This window comes from Phoxinus phoxinus (genome assembly GCF_949152265.1).
Source record: "Phoxinus phoxinus genome assembly, chromosome: 25".
NCBI lineage: Eukaryota > Metazoa > Chordata > Actinopteri > Cypriniformes > Leuciscidae > Phoxinus > Phoxinus phoxinus.
The window spans coordinates 21,551,620-21,577,992 of NC_136900.1; the positions used below are offsets into that span (position 1 = coordinate 21,551,620).

At 38.3% G+C, this 26,373-nt stretch overlaps 1 protein-coding gene across 2 annotated transcripts; it reads left to right on the forward strand.

The window, feature by feature from the left end:
• The first annotated feature begins 216 nt into the window (after positions 1–216).
• lamb4 (laminin, beta 4) lies at positions 217–24,778 on the forward strand. Of its 2 annotated transcripts, none has more exons than XM_079603209.1 (36): positions 217–351; positions 472–551; positions 2,382–2,429; positions 3,432–3,589; positions 5,586–5,721; positions 5,812–5,885; positions 5,990–6,178; positions 6,279–6,342; positions 6,952–7,166; positions 7,826–7,946; positions 8,073–8,261; positions 8,395–8,550; positions 10,115–10,227; positions 10,321–10,400; positions 10,495–10,627; positions 11,389–11,682; positions 11,766–11,951; positions 12,049–12,158; positions 12,450–12,570; positions 12,683–12,860; positions 12,954–13,097; positions 13,471–13,702; positions 13,792–13,949; positions 14,102–14,326; positions 17,444–17,661; positions 17,772–17,868; positions 17,951–18,305; positions 18,474–18,631; positions 18,762–18,961; positions 19,038–19,223; positions 19,422–19,566; positions 21,792–21,999; positions 22,131–22,266; positions 22,561–22,731; positions 22,898–23,051; positions 23,146–24,778. In XM_079603209.1, the coding sequence occupies exons 3-36, from the start codon at positions 2,390–2,392 to the stop codon at positions 23,283–23,285; spliced, it is 5,484 nt and encodes a 1,827-aa protein (XP_079459335.1). In that variant the 5' UTR covers positions 217–351; positions 472–551; positions 2,382–2,389; the 3' UTR covers positions 23,286–24,778. The 2 variants fall into 2 exon arrangements, with proteins under 2 accessions (XP_079459335.1, XP_079459336.1); XM_079603210.1 differs by having other exon boundaries at positions 223–345.
• Positions 24,779–26,373: the final 1,595 nt, after the last annotated feature.

Sequence of the window (26,373 nt, forward strand, 5' to 3'; positions counted from 1 at the left end):
TGAAGAGAGCGTGTCCTGCAATGAATCTACCCATCTTTCCATCTCACACAGAACGCTGTATTCTGTACATGACAAGCATAAATCAGCTTTCAATGCAACATAATCTCTTTTTTCTCACACAGCCTTGGGGCTTTTCTTCCTTCTTTCTCTCTCTCACACACACACACACATACACACACACACACATGCGAGCTCAGGTGTGTCTTTACAAGCTTCACTTTCAGAGTTATTACTGCACAATCCATGGCTGGCAGCTACAGGAACGCACCCACAAGCCCGGGACCACAACACACTGAGATTATCAGCAGAAGACCCCGTCGAATCAACTTCAAACTATCCGTCCTGGTCAGTGTAAGTGAGATTGTGGAAACGTTGAGTCATTTTTGTGTGTGTAACCAGCTGTGCTGCAGTATTAAGGATAATACAATGAGGTGTAAAGTTAAAGTCAGAGCTTTGAATTGTTCTCTATAGATTATTGGACTATGATGGATCTTTGGTAGAAGTTCAGTCAAGTCTTCAACCACATGCTATTCGTCTTCATATCTGCTAAGGTATGTGTAAATATTCAGTTATAGCTGATGTAATGATTTCTTTGGTATACTTTATGTTACTGTTGTGGGATGCATTGTTCTTTTAGTATCATTCAAATGCTATTATAGTTTTTATTCAAATTTTAAATGAGTTTTTATTTTCCAAGTTAAAAAAAAAACATGTCAAAATAGTTTTTATACATTTTTATTTCAGTTTTAGCTATATTAGTACATCAAAGTTAAACTAAATTAAAGTCATTTTTTCATATTTTATTTCATTTTATTTTACGTTTATTTCAGTTAAAGTAACTAAAATTATTTTTATGGTTTCAGCTTCAGTTAACTATAATAACCCTGGATGCTCTATACACCATTTTGTTCCTTAATAAAAATGTGTTTTGAGTATTTTTTTTATTAGTTTGTAATTAAAATAATCAGATAACTTATAATTCACTATATTTTGAGAAGATACAAATTGTTAACTTGCAACATTTTAGTAACTTATTTTAATTATTAACATCATTAGAATTGTTCAAGGGCAATGTTTTATATTAGAAACTTTTATTTTATCATTTATTTTATTGCATTGCATTTTAAAATGTAGTTTTATGTTTAGTAACTTATATTTTTGTATTTTTTTTTTGTATTTATGCATTTAGTTGTTTTCATGTTTTAGTAAATAACATTTATTTGACTTAATATAGTAATTTAGTCTTTACTTAAAAAAGAAAATCAGCAAAAATTACTGTAGTGGGCAAAAGTGAAGTGAGCCTACGAAAACTGACATCTTCACCCTTTATTCAAATATTATTAAAAAATATATGATTTTTCCTGTGAGCTTTTTGTTTTTCTATGCATTTCTTTGGATAGTAAAATAAAATCTGTAGCTGTAGCTTGCCTTATTTTTGCAGAATAATTTTGTCAGATAAATACCTTAACAAAGTTGTGTTTTGTTCTTCCCTCATATTTAAAAAAATATAAAAGATTTTCCTCATATTTTAATGGTTTATTTATTTAGTAGGGACGTTAAAACCAATTATCCCCTGCGGACATCACTTTTGGCCACTACTGTATGTTTGAAAAATAAAAAGTGAAAAAAACATGTATTGAAATACATATGAAAAATGACGGTTAAACTGTTCTGTCCAGATAAAATAAGTAGTATTATATTAAATCTGAGCACAGATTGATTGACTTTAATGCAGAACCATCTAGTCTGATGGCAGGACGTAGTTGTATGGCAAGTATATAAATGTCCAATTTTTCCAGCTGTAGGATCTTCTGTGTTGCATTGGCTAAAAGCAAACGAATGCTCGAATGATTATCTTGTTGTTGCATGTTTTAAATCGCTGTTTCGTCACACAAGACTTGAACAGAAGCCCTCCAAGTTTCAGGGCTGTAGTCACATAAAAACATTGTGGCTTTTCTTGAATGAAGTTTGACTTTGTGGTGAATGATCTGCTCTGTTCAAAAACACTCTTCTTTGTGTGTCATAGATGGACTGATAGGCTCTATAGAAAAATGATCAAATTACAGGCTCATCTCACATACTGTAGTCAACGGATGTCTTTTAGAGCAGTGGTTCTTAAATGGTTTTGCTTTAAGTTGACTCCCAGAGTCCCACGATTGTAAGTTCTGAGAGCCTGTAAGTCATAGGTGTCCATCTGATTGCTTGTACTTGACATTTACTCGTTTTGACACCTCGCTTTAATTAAACCGGTAGCAAACCTTGAGGCAAGGGCTTTGTTTATTGAGACATATTTCTCACATTGATTTTGTATCACATTCCTCCTCCTCCTCCATTCATTCATCCATCTTTTCTCTCCCCTCATGCACCCATCTGTCCTATAGGTCCAGCAATGCAGATCCGATTGGAGACATCAGCGTTCCTGCTTCTCTGTAAGTCTGCTCATGTCTTTGACATTGCTGGAAGCTGACAGTGAAATCACCCTATGCGAGGCCATCACACAGGAAACGTGTGATCACTTGCCAACTTTGGATTGAAAATCTGCTTCTTTACATGTACATTTTTTGTCTTTCAAGTTTCGTTTTTATTTTTGAAACTAAGCTGCAGTCTAGTTTCTAGAGAGAAATGAGGGATTATGTTCTCATATAATTAGTATATATATAATAATTATGTGCTGTAGAGTTGACGTATTTTTGCAGGTCAAATTTTCTAATTCCACAAATTTTGTACAATTATCCAACGGAAAAAGCCAACTAGAAAAATCCTATTGGGATTTTGTTGAAGGAACCAGGGTGATGCTAACTTCCACATTGGCCTACAAAAATACTTTATTACCGCAGCGCTCTACTCAATATTAATGTTTTGTTTATTGAATAGTTCACTATAATCTAAAGAAGAGCACTCATTCTCATGTGATATTGCTTAAATATAATCGTTGGGTGCTTTCTAAGCATTGCTTCATGACGCTTTGAAAATGTATCTTTTGCATCAAATCAGTGGTTCGAAGTCACGTGATTTCAGCAAATGAGGCTTTGTTACTTCTTGAAACGTTTCAGAATTCCAATAGTTAACGCTAGATGACAATTTATGAAAAATATCATTATATGTTTGGTCTGTATTCTCATTAGGTGTATAGCTTCATGGCCAACAGGTGTTTTGGTCCCTTTTACTGGGGAAAAGTATATATTTTATATGTAATGTGTATATCTGCTGAGCTAATTTTTATAATCTTTATAGTGTAGCATATGTGGTCATCAAAGTGAACATACATGGACTAAAAGAGTTAATTTAATGGGAAGGGCATTCTGATTGAGTATTTGATTGGACACATATTTGTAGTAGCTACAGGACGAGTCATCAATATGCAGCTAACTTTATTACTTGAGGTTTAGTTGATGTGAAACCTGAAATAACTGAGCATTTGTGATTTGTAGTGATAGCAGCTCCAGTCCGCCTCCAGGACGAATGTGTGGGGAATTCGTGTTATCCTAACCTCGGTGACCTCATGGTGGGCCGTGCCGCCCAACTCACTGCTTCTTCAACCTGTGGCCTCTACAGACCACAAAACTATTGTATCCTGGGATACCTGGAGGTCAGTTGTAAAAATCGCAACACTTCAAGGGGTCTGAATGTCAGTGAGGGGCAAGTGTCTTCAGAGTATTAAACCTGAAATGAAAATAGAGTTGCTCCCAGAACTTTGCTTGTTGGGTTTTGCAGGGAAAGACTTCTCTGGGATTTAATACTACACTTCACTTTGAAACTTAGAAAAATACTTGTCTTTAAAACCTGACGAAAATACATTTCCCTCTGGAATCTGAGTACAGTGAAGCAGTATTTGCATAACATCTTCCCAATCCAAACTACCCAGAATACAGTTCCATCCCAAAATGGTCCTTTTTCAGCACCCACACTAAGATAAAAGAGACGGCATGCTTTTCCCCTTTTTTCAGTGTGGATTGACAGTACTCTGGCCAACCCTTTGGGTAATACATACTACAGACAAGTTCTGATGTGCCTTCCTGAGCTGTCGTATAGGTCATTACCTCCTCTCTGCCACAAGACTAATTTATGCCTGTTTTCATATTCGCCTTTCTTCCCGCCCCATACCTCCAGCCCTGTCTATACAGGTGATAAAGCTGGTATGTAGGTGTGTCATTTAGCACTCATTTTGTATATTTACAGTACTTTTCTTGGCCTGAAGAGACCACCGCAATGGTGCTTCCAATAACAGGCAGTATAAATAAAAGGAAGCTGCAAAAATACTGAATGCATTTCGGTTGGTTTCTCAGGTGTTAAAATTAGATTATTAACATGATGGACAGCTCTTGTTCATACATGCCCGCAACTAAGACGTACCCCTTGCATCCCCCCCCCCCCCCCCCATTGTCCCTACAATATTCTGCCTTACTTCAGAAAATGCTTCTGAATTTTTTCCAGGAGACACTAATTATATAGAATAATACATTACTGTAGGAGCTTCTGCGACTTACTCCCAGCTGTATGAAGTTTTTAAAGGAATAATTCACTTGGAAAATCCTATCTTTATTTGTTCATTCTCATGTTGTTCCAAACCCATAGAAGTTTATTTTTTCAATGGAACACAAAAGGTGATTTTTTTTTTCTTCTTAAGAAGCACATCCTGGTGGGTTTTTCCCACATAATGAAATTGAATGAGGACTGTGTCTGTCAAGCTCCAAAGAAACCCCATAAAAGTAGTTTATAAGGCTGCTAAGCACTATAGTCCAATTCTTCTGAAAACTTTCACTGGTTTTGTGTGAAGAATAGTATGAAATGTAAGACGTTAATCACTGAAAATCTTGCCATCCGCCCTTACTGTCCTTGGTGAGTTCATGAGGGAAGTAGTTATGTTCAATCTCAATCACATAATTTCAATAAATCAGTTGATCCTGTTTACTAATTGATCTGGGGTGTGCCAAATATAGAAGATCTGTCATTACCTTGTCATTCATAGCATAGTCCAACTGTTTCCAGAAACCATAGTTCCAACAAACATTCGCAAACATCATCGCAAAGTTGTGTGATTGACCTGTGACCTGTGGTTAGAAGCATATTGTTTCTTGTTAGTAAGGCATGTGGACTTTTCCACAGATCATTCTTTTGAGCAAAATAATCGGTTTCTTTCATTCCATACAATTTCACCACTTGATTGGCATCCTTAACCTTCTGGGGTCGGCAAACGCGCCGGCACGTTTTTTTTTTTACCTAGCAGAAAAATATACTTAAAATACTCCGTAATTTTTGGTCAAAACAGTTTTATTTTTTAACCAATGGGATGTGCAACAAAGTTAATTTGGTTTTGGGAAACAGTCGTGACTAGCAACTTCATTTCTCTAACAATGCATCGTTTTATGATAGTTGAACAGCGAGTTACATTGTTGTACGAGAAACGCACCGCTGAATTATTCATTTATGAATCTGATTCAGTTCTCAAGTCCAGCTTATTGATCAGCCATGACAGCCCAATGGAAAACTGGTGAACAACCACTTAAATTTTGTTGTTCAGCACACTAAAATTGTTACATATTGCCATTTAATAGATACTATTGCCCTTTATCTCAAAAATGTAGAATGAGCGCAAGTGCTTCACCTGTGACTCCAGCAGCCCCTACAATCTCCACCACAATCCCAACAGCCACCGCATAGAGAACATCATCACCACCTTCCGACCCGAACGCAAGATGAGGTGGTGGCAGTCTGAGAATGGTGTGTAACTTCTTTGCATGAACTTAATGGACTCTTTGTCATTAAATCCTTGTTGGTATCCTGAATTTAGACTTAATTTTAAAATCCTAGGTGTGCATGAAGTCAGCATTCAGTTGGATCTGGAGTCAATGTTTCAGTTTAGTCATTTGATATTGACATTCAAGGTACATTCAACGCTTCCCATATGACAGATCTTATTCAAATAATTTAACTAATTGATATTTGGCATGCGATTGAGCAAACTATATGACAACATGCTCTCAAACAGAGTTTCCGACCTGCTGCCATGTTGGTCGAGAGGTCAAAAGACTTTGGGAGAACCTGGAAGGTTTTCCGTTACTTCGCAGAGGACTGTGCCAACTCATTCCCCGGCGTCTCTGAGGAGCCAGCAGACAGTATTGATGACCTCATCTGTGACAGTCGCTACTCTGGGGCAGAGCCATCCACCGATGGAGAGGTATAGTATCAGAGCAATCCTGACATAATCCAACCTCTTCAATGACTTACATTTAACATACATACATTTCAGGCTAATTCTTGCTGTGCTTTCCATCCAGGTGGTGTTAAAAGCCTTGGATCCAAGTTTTGACATCCATGATCCATACGACTCTACTATACAAGGTTCATGTCTCATTGAAGGTGTTGTTTGTTTTAGAAATAACACAGTAATTTAGATGTCAAGCCAGGATGATGCCTAAAGGCATGTCCAACAAGTGAAAGGCCTTGATATCTCGATGATGAGCTCATAGTGTGCTTGACACATTTTAAAAAAATCACTGTAAAGAAAATGTACAGTGTTCAAACATGTCATATCATAGTCTGTTTCATTGGTTCTTAAAATAGTTATAATTATAAAATATATTAAAATTGTATCAATATACCAATAATTATAATGGCCGATAATCGATAAATGGCCGATATTAAAATTCCATATTATTTTGTCTATATTAAAAATAACACACTAAAAACTCAAATTAAATGCTACAAAATAACTTTATAGTGTACCGTTTAAAAAAAAAATGCATATTCATTTTGAGGTTTGCTAAAGATTAAAGAGAATAAAACTTTTTTTTAACTAACTTTAAGTGAGGTAATCTAAACGTAAAAATAGAGAAAATGAGCTGCACAATTAAATATCCAATACCGATAAGTGAAAAATGTGTAATATCGGCCAATAACAGACACGGTGGCGTTATATCATTAATATCAGTTACTTCTTATGGTCCTCAGAGCTGATCACCCTGACGAACCTGCGAGTAAACTTTACCCGTTTGATCACCCTGGGCGACACGTTGCTCACGAGACGGAGGAGGAACCCACAGGAGAAGTATTATTACGCCCTCTATGAGATGGTCGTTCGGGGGAGCTGCTTCTGCAATGGCCACGCCAGTCAGTGCGTTCCCGTGGACGGCACACGTGGAGACACCTTCAGTGAGCCTGGCATGGTGAGCATACTCCTACAGGAAAACAAATTACATGAGATATCCTTAATGTCTGAACTGTTTCTCATAGACAGCAGTGGAATTAAATGGAGATTAATGGAGGTCTTTTCTTGAGACACCATATAGTCTCTCGTGTATCTTCTTTAAACTTTCAGAAGTGCTCAGATTGCACAGTCATGAAAAGTATATATGAACGAACTCAAACATTCCTTATCCAAATTCTTGTTGACCAATCTTATGTACTCTTACTGTATAGGTCAACAATTTGTCTCATTTATATATATACATATATACATTGGTGGTGTTTGAGGAGATTCCCCCTTCTATGTTAAGCGCTTTGAGTGGCAAGAAAAGCGCTATATAAATGTAATGAATTATTACTATTATTCTGTTATTTCTATAATTGTGGAATGTTTTTAAGTACAGTCACATTCTTTACTCTTTAGACTATTTCTGAACAAATATGTATTTATATTTGATTTTTTTTAGGGCAGTTAACAATAATTACTACCTGTCATGCTTCAGTGTAGGTTTGGTCTACTTTTATACAAGCCTGTTTTTTTTTATTATCCTAAATTAGTAGCTTAGGTTGATGATCCATGCTTTATAATAATTGTGTCTGTTTTTTATGATCCTTTGATATTCACCTCTTTTTGCTCAAGGTGCACGGTAGATGTGTTTGCCAACACAACACTGTAGGGTACAACTGTGAGCTCTGTCAAGACTTCTACCATGACGCCCCCTGGAGGCCAGGGGGAAAAACAGACTCAGATGTTTGCAGAAGTAAGCATACTCAGCCAGACTATTGATAAAGATGAGATAATAATACATAAAATATAGGCACACACATTAAAACACACTGGGAGTAACAATATAAAGCCATATGTAACTCCTCTTTTAATGTTTCAGGATGTAACTGTCATGGCCATTCAGAGAAGTGTCACTTTGACCTAGCACGCTATCTGGCCACTGGTGGGGTTAGTGGTGGTGTGTGTGATGACTGCAGGAATAACCGTGTAGGATCTCAGTGTGAGCTGTGTGGGCCATATTACTACCAGGACCCTCAACGCTCTGTGGACGACCACAACGCCTGTATATGTGAGTGAAAAAATCCTCTAGACTTACAAATAATTTATTCCACTGTATGTTTAACATTGTTGTCCTCTAAAATAATACTTAGGCTACTTAGAGGTTTCCAAAATGTCTATCTTTTGTTCTACTCTATGCCCAGCTTGTGAATGCGATCCTGATGGCTCAGTGGACCGTGGTGTGTGTGATCCAGTGACTGGCCAGTGTGTGTGTAAACAGAACGTTGAAGGAGAGCGCTGTGACCGCTGCAAGTTTGGGTTCTACGGGTTCAACCGGGATGACCCAAGCGGCTGTCAGTGTAAGTGTTCATTCACCCACAAAATTGGACTAACGTCTAAAACTGAGATTGAATAGCTAAAAGTCGGACTTACGGTTAAAGTTACACTATGTAGAAATTGTGTTTTTGTCAAACAGCGACCCCCTAGAGTCGCTGTGTAATACTTGCACTGTCGTAAATACCCACCCTGTACACCGGGTACGTGTTCGGTAGGATATAAGCATCGGGCATGGTATTGACCAGGTAATGTTTCACGATTTCAAGCAAATATTAGGCTACTGCTTAGTCTACTGAACTACTGATGATGGTAATAGGATAATAATAAGTTTATGTCAAGTCATGTTAGATTACTTTATAATAATAAAGTAGCCTACCGCGTTTGCTGGCTTATAACGTTTTTACATGATTGCAGCTAAATCACAAGTAAATAGCCTATAGTCTAGGCCTACTGTATAATTTAATTTGTGTTTTTTGATTGTAATGTAAACATTACAAAATGCCAGATGACATCAACAAAGTTAAATGTACATCACATTATTTCATAACATTGGCCGTTATGATGTCATTAGACATGATTATTGCAATTTATCATAACAGTTTGTGCTCGTTTACACTATTTACAACCTCTAGGCTTATTTATGTCCTGATAATTATGTGAGGTATTGACAACTGTTCTCATGATAATCGCAGGAATCAACGTCAACAGCGTCGTCTGATATAACTTAATGGATGAATGAACAGCATCTTAAAAAAATTACATACTACAAGCAAGCACAACAACATACAATGCAAACAAGTTTACAAATAAGAGATTTATTTACTAGTCCATCAAAAAGATCGCCAGCTCAGCATCGCTGTTGCATCCAGTGCTGCTTTTTAGCTCGCGCCAACGTGTGAAAGCCTGACCGAGTGGGACTCTTCTCCAGTTCCTCACGCGGTCAGATTCTCTTTTCCTTTTCCTAGTTTTACCTTCCGACCGCGTTTTCTTTGCTTTTTCCATCGTCGAGTATCACGTCTGAAATGCGCGTCTTCTTGCTTCCAGAGCGGTGCTTCATATGTTGTTAATGTGTGTGACGTCGTTGCCGTAAAGCAAGTCGTGATTCTCGCGAGATTTGTCGGGGGCGCTTCTCTCAAACTTGCATTGCTGGTTTTTCCAGTGGCGTGCCGCCCAAGCTTTACTACCAGGATGATTCGCCCTACTATGAGTTTGTTTACCACCGAAATGACTTTGAAGCTGTTATATTAAGGTACAATTTCTACATAGTGTGCCTTTAAGTGGGACATCCATCTAATCAAGTGTCAACCATACCTGCTGAAAAATCCAGTACAAACCAACATGAATAGCATAGTCATGCTGTTCTTAAGCAAAACATATCTGGTGTAGCCAGTAACCAGAACCCCATACTGGTCCCAGCATGCAAAACTTACCTTATGCTGGTGACCAGTAATGATGGATTTTTTAGCAGGGATGTGAGGTCGCAAGGGTTTAGAATATCTAAAAGTCTTTGTATTCACATACTTGCTAAATGTATGCATTCACCTAAGCTATTATCGGGTCTTTCTTCATTCATATATACATATCCAGTGTGCAGGTGTAATTTCATGGGAACGATACGCACGGACAACCCTTGTGATCAGACCACAGGAAGGTGTATTTGTGAGAACTTTGCTTACGGCCCGGAGTGTGACCAGTGTCTGGTGAGCTGAATCTCTCCATCAGACCACAGCGTCTAAACTTAATCCTTTACACTTGACAATTTTAATGTTCTACTATGATTTCCAATTTTCTAGCCAGGTTACTGGGGTCTGGGAAACACAGTCTATGGCTGCTTACCCTGCGACTGTGACGTTGGAGGGGCCCTGAGAACTGAGTAAGATTCTCAGCAAACCACTTACCTCTGCAGCAAACCACGTACCTCTGATTAATTGTTTACAAGACAGTATGTGCATATACTGTTTACACAGATGTTCCTCTGTGGATGGCCAGTGTGAATGCAGGCCTAACATGGTGGGCCACAAATGTAGTGATCCAGCCCCTGGATATTTCCTGGCTCCTCTTGATTTCTATATCTATGAGGCTGAGAACGCAGTGCCTCTGGTGAGATATTGTGTTTGGCTGGATGTGATTTCTGTACTAATAATTCTATATTTGCGGTCACACTAGACTTTGAGCATGCACAATTTCAATGGACACTGTAATGGTCACAATATGACATTTTTAAACACATAATTCAACATATACTACATCTAAAGTATAAAAATATGCAATCTACTCTTTATTGCAACGCCGCAATCCTACAAATTTAAAGTTTGCATTCTTTTAATTCAGCTGATAGGTCATTCCATGTCTTTTGGTCACACATCTTCAAATTCGCAGGGAAGAGTTCACCACACTTCGAATTTGAAACAACCAAATTCGCATGAGCTTACATTTCCTGTCTCCCGCATTTGGATACATATGAATGGAAGTCAATGGAATGAAAAGTGTGCTGTGACCGCAACTTTATTCATTCATAAGAATGAAGAGACCCCATGACTGTGTCAAAGTCGAAAAATCTCTTAAAATAAAGATACTTTTAACTTTGTACGACAAGGCAAGTTTAGTTAAGGCTGGAAAATGTCAAGTGGTGCAACTTAGAAAAACATACATTTATTTAGGAATTTTTATAAACATTTTTACATTGAAAAATATATTTGAAAACTTTTTGGGAAATAGGTGTGCATTTGTATTTGGTAAAATAATTTTTTTTTTACAGTCATTAAATAATCTTTACATTTTAAAGTTTAGATTAAAAAAAAATTAATGTGATTTAACAGAAAAAAATTACATACTTCAGCTTCGATTTTGTGCTTCCACAGGCGGCAAATTCTCCATTTATTCAGGCCCCAACCGTCTACCTCCCAGAACAGATACCTGATCGACCAGCCAAGCTCCCTCTATGTCCCTTTGGTCCGAAGCCCTCCCCAATACCCAATAAAGAACCTGAACCCCAAACGGTGAAGCCATCTTCGACCCCATACAACCCCCATGTCACCCTGCCCATCTGTGAGCACTACTTCAGAGAGAGGGGTTATGACTTCAAGATCAGTAATGGAAGGGTTGTGGTGTACAAACCTGAGAAACGGAAAAGACGAAGACGAAGACAAAGCCAGGTGAAGCTTGAAATGACAGATAAACAAACTGTTTGATGCTACAGAATTGAATCTGATTGTCTTACTTGGTTGTTCCCATGCAGAGGGTAATCCCCTTTGAACCAGGCTCCCCTCTACAGATCATCCTGCGACAACGTGTCTCAGATCGGTCTGTCACTTGGACTGGACCGGGTTTTGTGCGGGTTCAGGATGGGGCAGGACTCAGATTTACTGTCAGCAATATACCAGCAACTCTTGATTACTATGTAGTTGTCCGCTATGAGCCAGAGGTCAGCCAGTCCTTTCAATCAATATTTGAATATCAACGTTTGTTTGAAATGTTTTGGTCCATTTCACATTTATGTATTCTAAACTTTATCTTTGCAGTCCACCGATGATTGGACAGCTATTGTGAATGTTGTCCCACTTGGATCAGGGGATGGACGTTGTCAGAATGACCCATCCGAAAAAGTGTTTACTCTTTCAGGCTCTGGAAGGTGAGATTTTTGTTGGGTTTATTTTTGAAAGTATATAACAGATATATTATTAGGTTTCTGTCGAGTTTACTAAGGTTATATTACACCCAAAAATATGTTTACTTACACATTGTTTACCATCACATCATCCCAAACATATTAAATTCTTTCTTCTGCAGAATGGAAAAGAAGACATTTTTAAGTGTTAGTCAATGGAGTCGAATATTGTTTTGGACTCCATTAACTTTATTATCCTTTATGTACTATGTTTGTAGTATCGTTAACCATAAATACATTTTTTTATATATACAGGACAGCCACTCTGGATCTTCCAGTGTGCCTCAATGATGGTAATAAATACCATGTGGACGTCGCTTTTAGAAAGCAGCACAAAGCAGGCCCTCAGACCAGCTCATACATCCTGATTGACTCTGTGAGATTTCAACCAATCCAAAGAATTGAAAATTATGAAATAGAAAACTACTAAACCAATTTTGTTTCGTATATTTACCATACTTATTTACCCCTATTCACTTTCACCATAGTTGGGCCTCATTCCCAAAGTGGACTCCATCCCAAACTTCTGTTCGCAGTCACATCTATCTCAGTTTCAGCAATACCGCTGTATTGAGTTGGGAGCACAGGCAGGAGAGCAAACCCTATCTGAAGTATGTGAGAAGCATATTGGAAGTATGTCTGCCTTTATTCACAATGGTGCAATGGGTGAGTATCATCTAAAAGTTCACCACTGATACACACAAGATTTAAATTCCATGTTACTATATGTATATTATGTGTATCTGTATAAATCAACAGCTTGCAACTGTCACCAAGTTGGAGCGTTTAGCTCAACATGCAGTAAATTCGGTGGAAAGTGTCAATGCAAACCTAATGTTATTGGCCGTTGCTGTGATTCCTGTGCTCCTGTGACGTACGGGCTTGGACCCAATGGCTGCTCACGTAAGCCATATCCTCTCATGTCATCTCAGGCATATTGTGACAATCTATATTTCAAAGTTGACATGAAATAATCTGACTTAAATTATTAAATTATTATTTTTAAGGGGCATAAAGTAAAAAATATCCAGGTGGTTCTACATCATGGTCCTGATATCATGAGGTCAACAAGTCTCTTAAAATATCATATATTTTGATCTTTTATGACATGGTATAATTCAGGTTTAGTTTTAGATGATTTCAATTTAAACGTATGTTGAAAATAAACATTTCAAACCCATATGAAATGTGAAAACAAACAAAACATTTTTAAGAACATGGCACATGTGCTACATTTTTTATCTTAGACATTCGTATTTTTCATTGACCTTTCTAGCATGTGACTGTGATCCATCTGGCTCTACCGCTGAACTGTGTGACCAGACAACTGGTCAGTGCCCGTGTCGAGATGGAGTAACTGGCCGTAGATGTGGTAAATGTTACCCTGGTTACTATGGGTTTCCCCAGTGCAGACGATGCCAATGCAACAGGTTGGCTGACATCTGTGACGCCATCACTGGAGATTGTTTGGACTGCAGGGAACACTCCACGGGACCAAACTGTGAAAGGCAAGAGAGGATTTTGAGATTAAATAGTTTCAATCAAAATAAATAACATTCACTGGAATTTAGAGGCTAATGGTCTTTTTCTGTTTCAGGTGTAAATATGGTTATGTTGGTGACCCTGTATCTGGGCAGCCATGTGAGCCATGTTTATGTCCAGATGTGGATGGAAGTGGACGCTTCTTTGCCATTTCGTGCAACAAGGATCCGTACTCTGGAGCCTCAAACTGTGAATGTCTGCCTGGACATACAGGTCCTTGTTCACGTTTTTATTCATAGCATTTACGAGACCATCAAAGAGTCTTCCAGTAACCTGTTTGATGTAATGCACAGTTAGGGAACTTAAGATACAACACTGTTTAAAAAAAATCACTTATTTTATAAATCTTACCCTTTCTCTTGCAGGCCAACACTGTGACTCCTGCGCTCCTGGTTATTTCGGTGACCTGAGGTTGCCAGGTGGCCGATGCGAGGAGTGCTGTTGCAACAATAACATTGATTCTCGAGATGGTGATGCATGTGATGCTGTGACTGGCGAGTGTTTGCGCTGCTTACACAACACAGAAGGGCCGCGATGTCAGAGCTGCAAAATTGGATACTATGGCAATGCACTCGCTCAAGACTGCAAAGGTACAGGTTTTAACATGTTTTAAACTCAAATGACAGTCATCGAAAATCAATGTGGCCCTTTCAGTTTTTCAAATAAATTGTCAAAGGGTACCTCAAAGGGTACATTCACTAAAAATGCTTAATGTGGCTCAAACCAAGGAGAACCAAATTTCCCTTTCTAACAGCAAAACAACTACACTGCAAAAGGGAAAGACAATGTGATTACACTTTTTGTCCCATTCATAATTGATGAAGAGAAAACTGTTAATGTAGCCCGGAATATGTCTTGATGAAATGAAAGTAGTAAGAGATATTTCTTCCGTATTGTGATGTACATGTGGATGTAAGGGATAATTCACTAGCAAGGACCACGCCACAACCATGAATGTCGAAAATTATTTATTGAAGAGAGCTGGGGATGAATAGGGAAAGGATGAAGTGGAAGGGGAAAAGGGATAGTAGTCAGGTTGATCTGTTATTGAAGAGAGTTGGGGATGAAGAAAGTTGGGGATGAATAGGGAAAGGATGAAGTGGAAGAGGAAAAGAGATGGTATTCAGGTTGATCTGGGAATCTGGTGTTGGCAGCCAGGAGACTCAGAGTGGGGGCATCATCTCAGTTAAATGTAGGCCAAGTGATTAGGACCCCCCAATACAACCTGGAAGGGAAGAGAAGAGGGGATACTATGGATGGTTGAATGGATGAGAGAGGGTTGGGTAGGGAGGGTTCGAGAGAACGAGCCAAACAGCACTGTAAGGGGCAGGGGCGGATCTAGGGGGTGGCCAGGGGTGGCCGTGGCCACCCTTTGCCTAAGCTTGGCCACCCCTCTCACAACTGCTGTTTCTGTCTCTTTTTTTATCGTCAAGAATTACGTTTTTTTAACGCAGAACCGTACTCTTTAAGACCACACAAAAAAAAAAGTGAGACCCGCACTCCAACTGCACCTCAGCGCCAGCGCAAGTCAAACGAGTGCGGAAATGTGCAGGAGCCGAACGAGCTTCAGCAGAACAACAGACAGTGATATACGCATAGTAAATAGTCAATGTTTCTCAACTGGTGGGTTGCAAGACCGTCGCTATGTGCAGTCAAAGAAACAACAAGCGTAAACCTTTTCTGATGCCACTTTGAAAGATGTGTGTGAAAGCTGGTGACACTTCTGTCAGATGCTGAGAAAAGCGGCGCGCGTTGTCCTACATCAGTTGGCTATCTTCGGTAAAATGAGATTTTGTCAGGCCAAATGTCAGTAAAACTAACTTTACTGTCCTGTCAGACGTTGTACTGTGCAAATACGGTGCGCAAATGCGGCGTGTTTTGACGTCAATTGACTCGTGAAATAATCAAAAAGGCGATTAAAGCTGTGTCAAAACTGCATGCATGCATCATGTATTTGTTACAACTCTGACTAAAATAATCTGCTATGTGAGATCACAATATAAGGCACAAACTGATGTCATTTTTAAATGTAGCCTACAAATAAATATAAGCACTGTGCATTTGTACTAGCTGGCGTTAATTTGTAAAGAGGACAAAAATGGATAATTTTTAAACCCATAAAATAACTAATTTTACATTCTGGCATTTATGTGCTGACTTCCGCCTTGTTCACATTCTTGCACATGGGGATTCAAAAGAGACATTTTTTTCCCTTTTTAATTTAGGTAGCCTATGATAGAACTGTTGCAATATTTATTTTGACAACTAATATGCAGTGTTAACTTTTTCAGTTGCAACTTTTTTTTTTGACAAACTGGTTGGTTGAAGAATTCAATGATTATATAAAATTCACTGAAGGTTGATTAATCTTTGAGCTACAGTAGTTATCTGCATGTCTCATTCATGAAGGTGCAACAATGTAGAACAAGCTATTGGGGGTTTTGAGAACCAGAAGCAAGCTAACTGAGCAAGTTGAACTTAGTATGTGCCCCTTTATTAATATGCCTGAGGTGGTGAATAATAATAATAAAAAATATAAAAATTCACTCAGTATTCCATGATTCCTAATTCACTACTATCTCAATTACAAGTATAAGTATAAATTAACTGTATTCAGTAGTGTAGGCACTAAAACAGTCCAATGCTTATAGTTAAACTCATTTTGAAATTAAAATAATAAAAATTTCTGTGCCACCCTAGACTGGTTGCTGGCCCTTGCCTGGCCACCCCCATGAAAAAATCCTGGCTCCGCCACTGGTAAGGGGCGGCCCGATATAAGAAGGTTTTGAGAAGTCAGGTGACTGGTTGATGCGTGGCCCCGCTCCCGAACCTTAGTTAACTAATTAACTCCATTTATAATTAAAAAGTAAGATGGGACTTAGTAGGTGATTAATCAGTTGTGGATTGGATTTTGAATAGTGGGCACTGCATCCAAAAATGAATGCGAGCTTGTCGTTGATTGTAGAGGTGCGAGTTTTGAGTGGACTAAATGATCGGGATAGGTCACCCAAAAGAAATCTGTTGTTTTGACCATAAGATCAAGTTAGGACATGCTGATTAACCATTACAAGGTAAAAAAAAAATGGATGAATAGTTTACATTAAGATTTATAACATGCATGTGTGAAAATGTGTTTTTATGGGGGACAAAATGCTTCAAGTCCCCCTGTGGTGAAAATCAAGCTTTTAAATTTGCTTATATGTCTGTGTGGCGTTTTTAATATGCTTTTTTTTAAACAAACCATGTGCAAATGAATGTCAACACCATTGCTGAGTGTTTCCTCCTTAAAACAGCAGTGAACCAAAGACAGTCTCAAAAACACGGTTTGAAAACGCTGGTGTTTCTGACGTCACAAACTACCTTGTAACCAATCAGGTCAACATGTTGTGATCGTCAATAAGTGGATCTCTGTACTGGTGTGTGTGTGTGTGTTTGGAGGCGGGGCTAATTTGCATATTCATAGAACCGCATATACAAAATACGGCAAGGGTGTAGAGTTACATTCAAGCTATTTTAAAACATAAATAATTTTTGTTCAAGGAAAAAACTTTTAAATATATAATTTTGGTGATCAAAGATGAGTTTTAAGGGACAAAATTATTGACAACAGGGGGACACATTACATATAATTTTGGCAACAGATATTTATTCTTGAGTGGCACTAAAACACCTTCATAAACAACATTGGTCTTGTTTTTATTGTAAAGAGTGTTCTTGTGACCGGAGAGGCACAGATGACACAAAGTGTCAGGCTGGAAGCCCCTGTTTCTGTGACCAGGAAACCGGCAAGTGCCCATGTCGAAAAGGTGTCAAAGGAGCCCTTTGTAATGAGTGTGCGGATGGATACTGGAACCTGGATGGGGAGTCTGGGTGCGAGCCTTGCAACTGTGACCCAGAACATGCTCTCAACTACGTCTGTGAAAAGGTCAATACTGTATCTTGTGTTAATATAATAATGAATACAATGAATTCACTTATTCACTTATAAGTGTCTTATCACAAGGGTCTCAACACCTTCACTTAATGTCCTCCCAGATCACAGGCCAGTGTTTCTGCCAGCCAGAGCATGGAGGCAGAACATGTGATGAGTGTGGGCCGAATCACTTTGGAAACCCAGATATACAGTGCATATGTAAGCTATTATATGCAGAGTTTTGTTTTCTTCCAAGTCACCGTCTGCTGACTAAAACAAAATGATCTCATCCTTCCTTAAGCTTGTGACTGTAACATGGAGGGTACCATTTTTCCAGCTTGTGACACTTACACGGGTGAGTGTTTGTGTAAGCCAGGGGTGACAGGCCTTTTCTGTGATGAATGTGCCCCGGGTCACGACACCAACTTTCCTACCTGTGAACCCTGCCATACCTGCTACCACCTCTGGGAGAAAATCGTCTCAGATATTAAACTAGATGCTGAGAGGATAGAAACTATGATGCCTTGCCCTGAAGACTATCGGCCTCCATCTGATCTACAACACTTACAGAATTTGTTGGAGAAGTTGCAGAGTCTCCTAAACATGACTGCTCAGGATGAGCTTGAAAAACTAGAGAAGCTCTTGGCACGCATTAGGTATTGCTATGTCTTTACACAATCTAATTAACATGTTACAATATTTTTAGGTCAATGACATGATGCTCATTTTATTTAAAATCTATTAATGTATTCAAATATACTGTATACAGTAGTCTTTGTACAATGAAAGCCTATATCTTGCATGGCATTCTACAAACTCCTTAGGAATGAAACGGAGACCATTGATCCAAACATAATCGTTATTGATCCAACCATACTTCTCAACACTGACATCGACAACATCCGCCTTGAGTTCAATAGGCTGTTGAAGAATCTCAGAGAGAAGGCAAAAGAGGTTCCAGTGACAGACGTAAAAGCTAATGGTTTGTGTGTACCAACATGAAAAGTTGTTTTGGCTGAATCATACTGTCATTTGTGAACAATATCATTATAACACTTCAGTTTGGCTTTTAAAGGCGCTACTATGTAACTATTGTGTGTCATTTTTTTCAGATATTTTGAATAAGATCAAAAAGCTCTACGACGAATTCACTGACAGTGTGAAGAAAGTGGAAGCGGCTAAAAAGACCCAAGAAGCCTCCAGGAAGACAAGAGAGAATGCCACATTGGAACTTGCAAAGTGTCGCATAGGAGAAATGGATAAGCTGGAAAAGAAAGTGAAAGCTTTGAGCATTGCCAATCTCAACGAGGAGGTGAATGAATAGTAAAACTGTGATTTAAAAAAAAAAAAAAAAAAAACATTCACAGTGACCAATCTTTCTGCCGTAGGTTTGTGGGGCTCCAGGTGATGCAGAATGTGAGAAAGCAAAATGTGGTGGAGCTTTGTGTGGGATGTGCGGGGGGCCGGCCTGTACAGGGAGTTTACCCATCAGCCTCAATGCCTCCAAACTGGCCGAGGTGACCGAGAAGAACATCACTGCCCTGCGCAGTAAACTCAAAGAAGATGATGCTAAGGCATGTCAAACACTTACCAGGACATTACTACTCTGGTGTACTCTTATTTATCATTTTTGAATGCATATAATTTACTGTTTTGTAGTTCAAAGTGTCTATATTAGGGTATCCAGAGGAACTTAAGTTGCTTTTCAGAAGCCACAATATCTTTCTTATAATTTTATCTTTAACTCATTCTGTTTTCTTTTCTATTTACAGCTCATGAACACCTCAAAAATTACTAATTACATTAAAGATCAAGCAGAGGAGATGATGAATAAAATGAATCAGACTAAGAACAAATATGAAAAGGAAAAGACTGACACCAAGAACCTCATAGAGAAGCTCAAGAACTACCTAAGAGGTACTGCATCTAACAAATCAGTTGCTAGCTTGCGTTAAAAGCTAGCCTGGTCTTTGATCATATCCAGTCAAGAAAAGTAATTGGGTAGTTATTTTATCAAATACCGGTACTCACCTCAGGTCACTCTCAGACAAATCAGTAGTAGTATCTTCATTTTGTGGAGCACAAAAGCAGAGCTCCAAGCTTCTCTTTTTCATTCTACAAAAGTAGACAGTTAGAAGTGTCAATGACAAAAGTATTGATATTACTTGAACATGTGAATTGAGGAAGTTAACTTGCCCTCAGCTATAGCACTCAAATCTTATTCACACTTGTGCTAACCTAGTGTTTTACAAAACATCTTTTCCTAATACAATACGATACATATTTTAATTTGAATGACCGGTTGTTAATGCATCTGTTTAGACCAACACAAACATTTACATGCCGTCAATGCAATGTTTTTTCTGATCTTTTTTCAATCACACTGAAAAAAAGATTCACGTTTTTGGTGACATGCTCAGATCCGCTGCTGTTACATAAAACTATGACTTGGTGACTCTCACGAACACACTTTTTTGCCAAGCAACAATGAGGAGAAAGAATCTGGCTTTTTTCCCCCTCTTTACTCTTGTATTTGGTATCACAGTAGTGAATACAAATATCTGAATGACTGTTTGAAAACATGTAAATACGGTTCGACTTTCTTTCTTCACCATGGCAGTGGGTATCAGAAACAGAGAGCAAAGTTAGAGAGTAAATTATGAAGGTAAAAGAGTAGCAAAACTCGAGAGCACGTAGATGTGAATTTGAGAATAAACTTGTACAATAAATATTCGTACTTGTACGCTAACATTTACACTCACAGCTCCGATGTGAAAACCTGTAAAATAAAAATCTGTTGTTGAATGTTAAAATTTGCACTCGCAGACAATAGTCACAAACCTGTAATCTTAATTTGAAGCTGCAGACAAGTAGTCACAAATGTGTAAAATGCCATTCACAAAAATACAATGACAGTCACAAACATGTAATATATATTTGCATTTAATCTTACATTCACATTCGCAGTACAACCTCAATTGAACTCAACTTCTCAAATCAGTCACTGCAATTTCCAATTTCGGCGCCTTGACTTTTGCTACTCTTTTCGCGATATATTAGGTGCAAAACTAACTTGTGCACTTGCAACTCAGTGGCGGCGGGAGAGAAAGAGGGACGGTGGTGTTCAAAGGAGCCGTTTTATTGGTTGGCATTTTCAATACTGTACTTTATAACGTTCATGATTGATTTTATTTTTTATTGTTTTAGCTCTAATCCTATTTTTTTTTGACAAAATAGTCACACACACACACACAAAAAAAAATATATATATATATATATTGACTAGCAATATCCAGTACTTTGCTAACTACAAGTATTGCCCATCTGCTTTTCTGTAATTAATCTAATTTTCTGTAGTATGCATTTATTAGTATGGTGTTTACTGAGTTTGATAATATCATTTATTTCTTTTAATATCAGTCTAATGCATTAAGCCATATTAGCGTTTCAGAACGTCGCGGATTTTGTGACATCATCGCGTACAATAGAAGTCCCATTTCATTGGCTAGGCGCCAACCAATAAAACGGCTCCTTTGAACACCACCGTCCCTCTTTCTCTCTCGCCACCACTGAGTTGCAAGTGCACAAGTTAGTTTTGCACCTAATATAGCACATATATACCGAATATACCGAAATTGGAAATTGCAGTGACTGATTTGAGAAGTTGAGGTTGTGAATGTGAATGTAAGATTAAATACAAACATATATTACAAGTTTGTGACTGTCATTGTATTTTTGTGAATGGCATTTTACACATTTGTGACTACTTGTCTGCAGCTTCAAATTCAGATTACATTTTTGTGACTATTGTCTGCGAGTGCAAATTTTAACATTCAACTACAGATTTTTATTTTACAGGTTTTCACATCGGAGCTGTGAGTGTAAATGTTCGCGTACAAGTACGAATATGTATTGTAAAAGTTCTCAAATTCACATCTACGTGCTCTCGAGTTTTGCTACTCTTTTACCTTCATAGTAAATTTGCATTTTTATTTAGCACATCAGCAATTTTTTTCACATTAGTCTGAACAGACAAAACACGTGAAAAATGAAAATCGAACGACTACTTAAGATTTACTTATGAAAAGACTACTTAAGTTTACATGTACTTGTTAATTTAGTTGAGTGCTGTACCTTAACAGATGAGATGGTGAGGCCAGAAGACATTGAGAAACTGGCCAATGCTGTGTTGTCCATTCAGCTACCCAAGTCCCCTGATGAGATCAAGGACATGATTGAGAACATCAAGAAGATCCTGGAAAACATCACAGACTTCAACGATGATCTAGAGCACTTAGAAAAACAGGCCAAAATTGCAGAAAACCTGAAGGAGAGGGCCAAAGAAATATTGTGAGGCTGTAGTAATGAATTCTATGCCTCACAGCTGTAGTTTATACTATTTGTATAAATATAATATGCTTTATAAAACTAAACCTGTGGTCACCAGCATCACTAATCTTGTTTGGTTGTTGTATAACCAGGAACAGAACCGAGGCAATTGATGTGAGGGAGATAGAGAAAGCACTGAAAGACACAGAAGAGCTCAATGACAAGATAGCCAATGATCTGGAAGAGGCTGAAGAAAACAATGACGTTATCAGTGGCAAAGTTAATGAGGTAATGGTTTATTTTGCAATACAATGCATGCATGTTTAAGGAATCTTTCAATGAGTAATTCTGTCATTCATTCACCTTCATGTCATTCTAGACCTGTATGGTGTAATTTCTCCAAACATCATGACGTCTGACATGTGGTCCACCATTTGATTTTGTGTGATCTATCCCTTTGAAATTAATACGAATTCATAGTTTAGTTTATTTTGCTCTCAGTATGTCCCTAGGCTATTTTGATCACCTATTTATCACCAATATACCGCTTTATAACAATATTTTCTCATCAATGTTAAATAGACTGAACCTAAACTGAAAAACATTGAGGATAATTTGGATTCGACCCAAGCCAAAAAGTTACTGGATGAAATCCAGGCCTTGAAGAACAAGACGGAGATGAACAGAGCTCAGGGGAAGGAGGCCAAAGATGCTGCCAATGCAGCTCTCGCCAGTGCCAAAGATGTCGACAAAGTAAGTCTTACAACCACAAGTACATATATTTTATGTAAATATGCAGTATTGGATGTACAAACATAGTTACTGTTATACTCATAGTAGCTGGAAAGATGCTGCAGCTCCCTTTATTTAGCACCTTAATCTTTTCTGTTAAGAGTGGATTGCTTTTCTATGTTTACAGGATCTTGAGGAACTGAAAGAGCAGTTTGAAAAATTTAAACTGAATAGCACAAACCAGAATGTTAACGAAGAGGCCAATGAACGTCTAAAGAACATCACAATGGAGGCAGAAATACTGGCTAAATCTGTGGAGGACAAAATGAAGAAAATTGAAGGTACAATATGATAAAAACAGAGCAGTATGCTTCTGGATTTAATGGTATAACGGATTTCGATATGTGAAATGTTTCTTTATCCTTGGTGTTTCAGAATTGGAAAAAAGGATTTTGCTTGCAACTGAAAAAAAAGAGGAAAGGATGAAAGATTTGGAGGCACTCCAGGAGGAGGCAGATTATTTGAAGAACTTTATAGTTGACAAAGTGGAAAAATATGGTCTGTGCTCCACTTAAGCCTGCAAGGGTTTCTTATCCTCAAAATTAGAGGAAGCATTTTTAGTATTTGCCATTGGAGAATGCTGAAGGCAACGCAGGACAAAACTGCCTCGGACTACGATTATGGGATAAATGCAGTTCTTTTATCTTGATCATTTAAGTCAGAGTTCCTCAAATCCGGTCCTGGAGGACCAGGACTGTCATGCAGAGTTGAGCTCAAACACTGATCAAACTCACATACCTAAAACTCTCTTGTAACTCCGAAGAGCTTGACTAGTTTGTTCAGGTGTGTCTGATCAGGGTTGGAACTAAACTCTGCAGGACAGTGGTCCCCCAGGACCGGATCTGGGGAACCCTGATTTAAGGGTTTGCTAAATCTAGTGCTCCAAACTGGATCTCATCATGGACCAGGAATGCTTTATGGTTCTGTCCATTTTTTTTAATCTGATGTTTTTCTTTGAGTATTTTCTTCATAGTATATTTTTAGCGAATTATGGTACAGTCCTGTGTTTGCCAATGTCATAGGGAACGTACAACCCTGACTGTCCACTAGAGGACGCAAGAGTAAAATAAAAAATGCCACCTACATTACACAAACCATGCAGCATTGTTTCCTGCACTGCTTGAGTCCACAGTGCCACGGCAAAGTGAATCATATCTTACTCAAGTTGTGAGTTTGTTGAATTGCATAAGATAAACAATGACAGCAAAACCTCTTTTTTTTTCAATTGAGTTGTACTCACTGAGCCACAATGATTCTTGTGAGCCAGGTTTTGAAATTAATCATTCAAAATGTTTGAATTAGACTGATGAATCAGAGACGCAAATTCAATTACTTATCAATTCAAATGAGCTTAGTCTGAGCTTTTTAAGCATATTCCTAAAAGTGTCCTCCAACAGTAAGGAGTTCAAATGCTTTTACGGATTTTCATTGTTTTTGGTTCATGGTTAAGTAATTAAAACCTCTATAGATTAAAAATCAACTTCATCTTTACTTCCAGAGTTCAGCTCTACAGCTGCTCCATGTGCAGTAAGATAAGACAGTCAAGTTTAGACGCCTGCTGCTTGAGGAATGTGTTCGTTTGTCTCTTGCAGGAGGTGGAGGGTCTGTGCTTTTGTCCTGTGGTGTTAATAGCCTCTCCGTTTACTATTGAATTGCAAAACCAAAGGTAAAGCCCCACTGATGTTATTTCATTGATCTGTCTGAGTGAATCTTCCCACCTTTTTAGCTACTTAAGTGTTGTTGAGACATTTTATCTGAGATAATTTCATCTTCACTGAGGAAAGACAAAGGGGAAAAGTCATGAAATAGATCAAAAATATTTTTAAAAAATTAAAAGGTGCAGTTGTTACCTTATAGTTATTTCTACCTGATCTGATCCTTAAAAAATGACTTTTAGGAATAACCTGTATTCAGGTTAAATCAGATTAAATTGTGTTTGTTTTTTTACTTGAGTAAAACTAGTTCATTTGGGTGTTACAACCTGACGTACAAAACTTTTTTTCTGGTGTAAGAAAGTCTGTTGAATGTTTAAACTGTGTCTTTCTGGTATCTGAAGGAGCTACAGATATTAGTTGCGTAACCTCACCTAATCTCTTCCCGAAGTTTACAAAGAGAAAACAAAGAAAAACGCTATGTCAACTGGTTAAGGTGACCGGATGTAGGGTAAAATTACATTAAATAAGGAATCACAACTGACCACTTTTTATTGCCTTAGGAATACACTGATAATCAAAAGCTCTGGGTAAATATTCTTAATGTCAACTCTAGACTGACAGAGTATTGTTTTTCTATGCCTTGTCATTAGGATTATTTCACAAATTTAGTCCAGCTGAGACAGTAATTAGTTTTACACAAACCTCCTGCTCTTTGACTCACCTTTAAACTGTCTAATTACTGAGGAATCCTCCCTTATTTAAGGCCATTTCACTGACCACTACCACTTCACATACCAGTTCATTTCAGCATATCATCATTGAAAGTAAGAATAGCTGTTAATATAATTGTTGTTAAAGGGGTGGTTGATAATGATTTCGCTTTTCTAACTTTAGTTAGTGTGTAATGTTGCTGTTTGAACATAGACAACATCTGCAAAGTCACAAAGCTCAAAGCAAAAGGGAGATATTTTCTTTTAAAGAATTAACTTTTTAAGGACTACAATGGCTGGTAGGGACTACACCACATTCCTCCCTACTAACCCTACAATTTACATAAACCCTGCCCCCGGGAACGTGATTTATAGATTATCATGACAGAATATGCTAATAAATGATAATTACACATAAGCTACATAAATTCATCAATAACCATTTAGAAAGGTTGTCTACATGTTGTCATTTCTTCTTGAGTCTCTCCATCTTTGTCTGACTCCGGTTTGGACATAAAAGGCTAAACGTTTTTGAAATTTTCAGGACACAAGCTGTTTTAGCTCCGCCCCCTGTGCCGGGAGCAGCACACCATTTGCATTTAAAGGGACAGACGCAACTACGGTGCGTTTTTGCTCACCCTCAAAAAGTGACAATTTGAACATGCTATATAAAAATATCTGTGGGGTATTTTGATCTAAGACTTGGAGTACCATGCTAATACTGTGGTGCATGAATATAGCACATTATAATTATCATTGTTAAAGTCTGCTGTGTGAACCGAAAGTTGCAAACGACTTTTCTCCAGTGTTGTGACGCATTTCCAAGTTTAACGTAATATTGAAAAGAGGGCAGGGTTTTACTTTAGCGCTCCTCCTCTCCATCTCTCGCTCATAGCAGACTCAAGCCCCGTTCACACCGCCAGCGACACACAGCGACAAAGCGACAAGATCCCATTCATTTCAATGGAGCGCTGGCGACTTCCGGCGATACGAGCAACAGTGACCGTCGGCGACAGAATGTGGGCGTGTCAAGCGACAGGAGACAAGCGACAAAAGTCCAGAAAGTTCAACTTTATGCAAATGAGAAGCGATTTTCGCGAGCGACAACCAATTGGAAAGAAGACTTTCAGTGGAGCTCACGTTACGTCACCGTCTCGGACTTCACAGTACAGAGACTAGCGACAAACAGCGACAAAATCGCTGGCGGTGTGAACGGGGCTTCACGGTTTGAGGGGAGT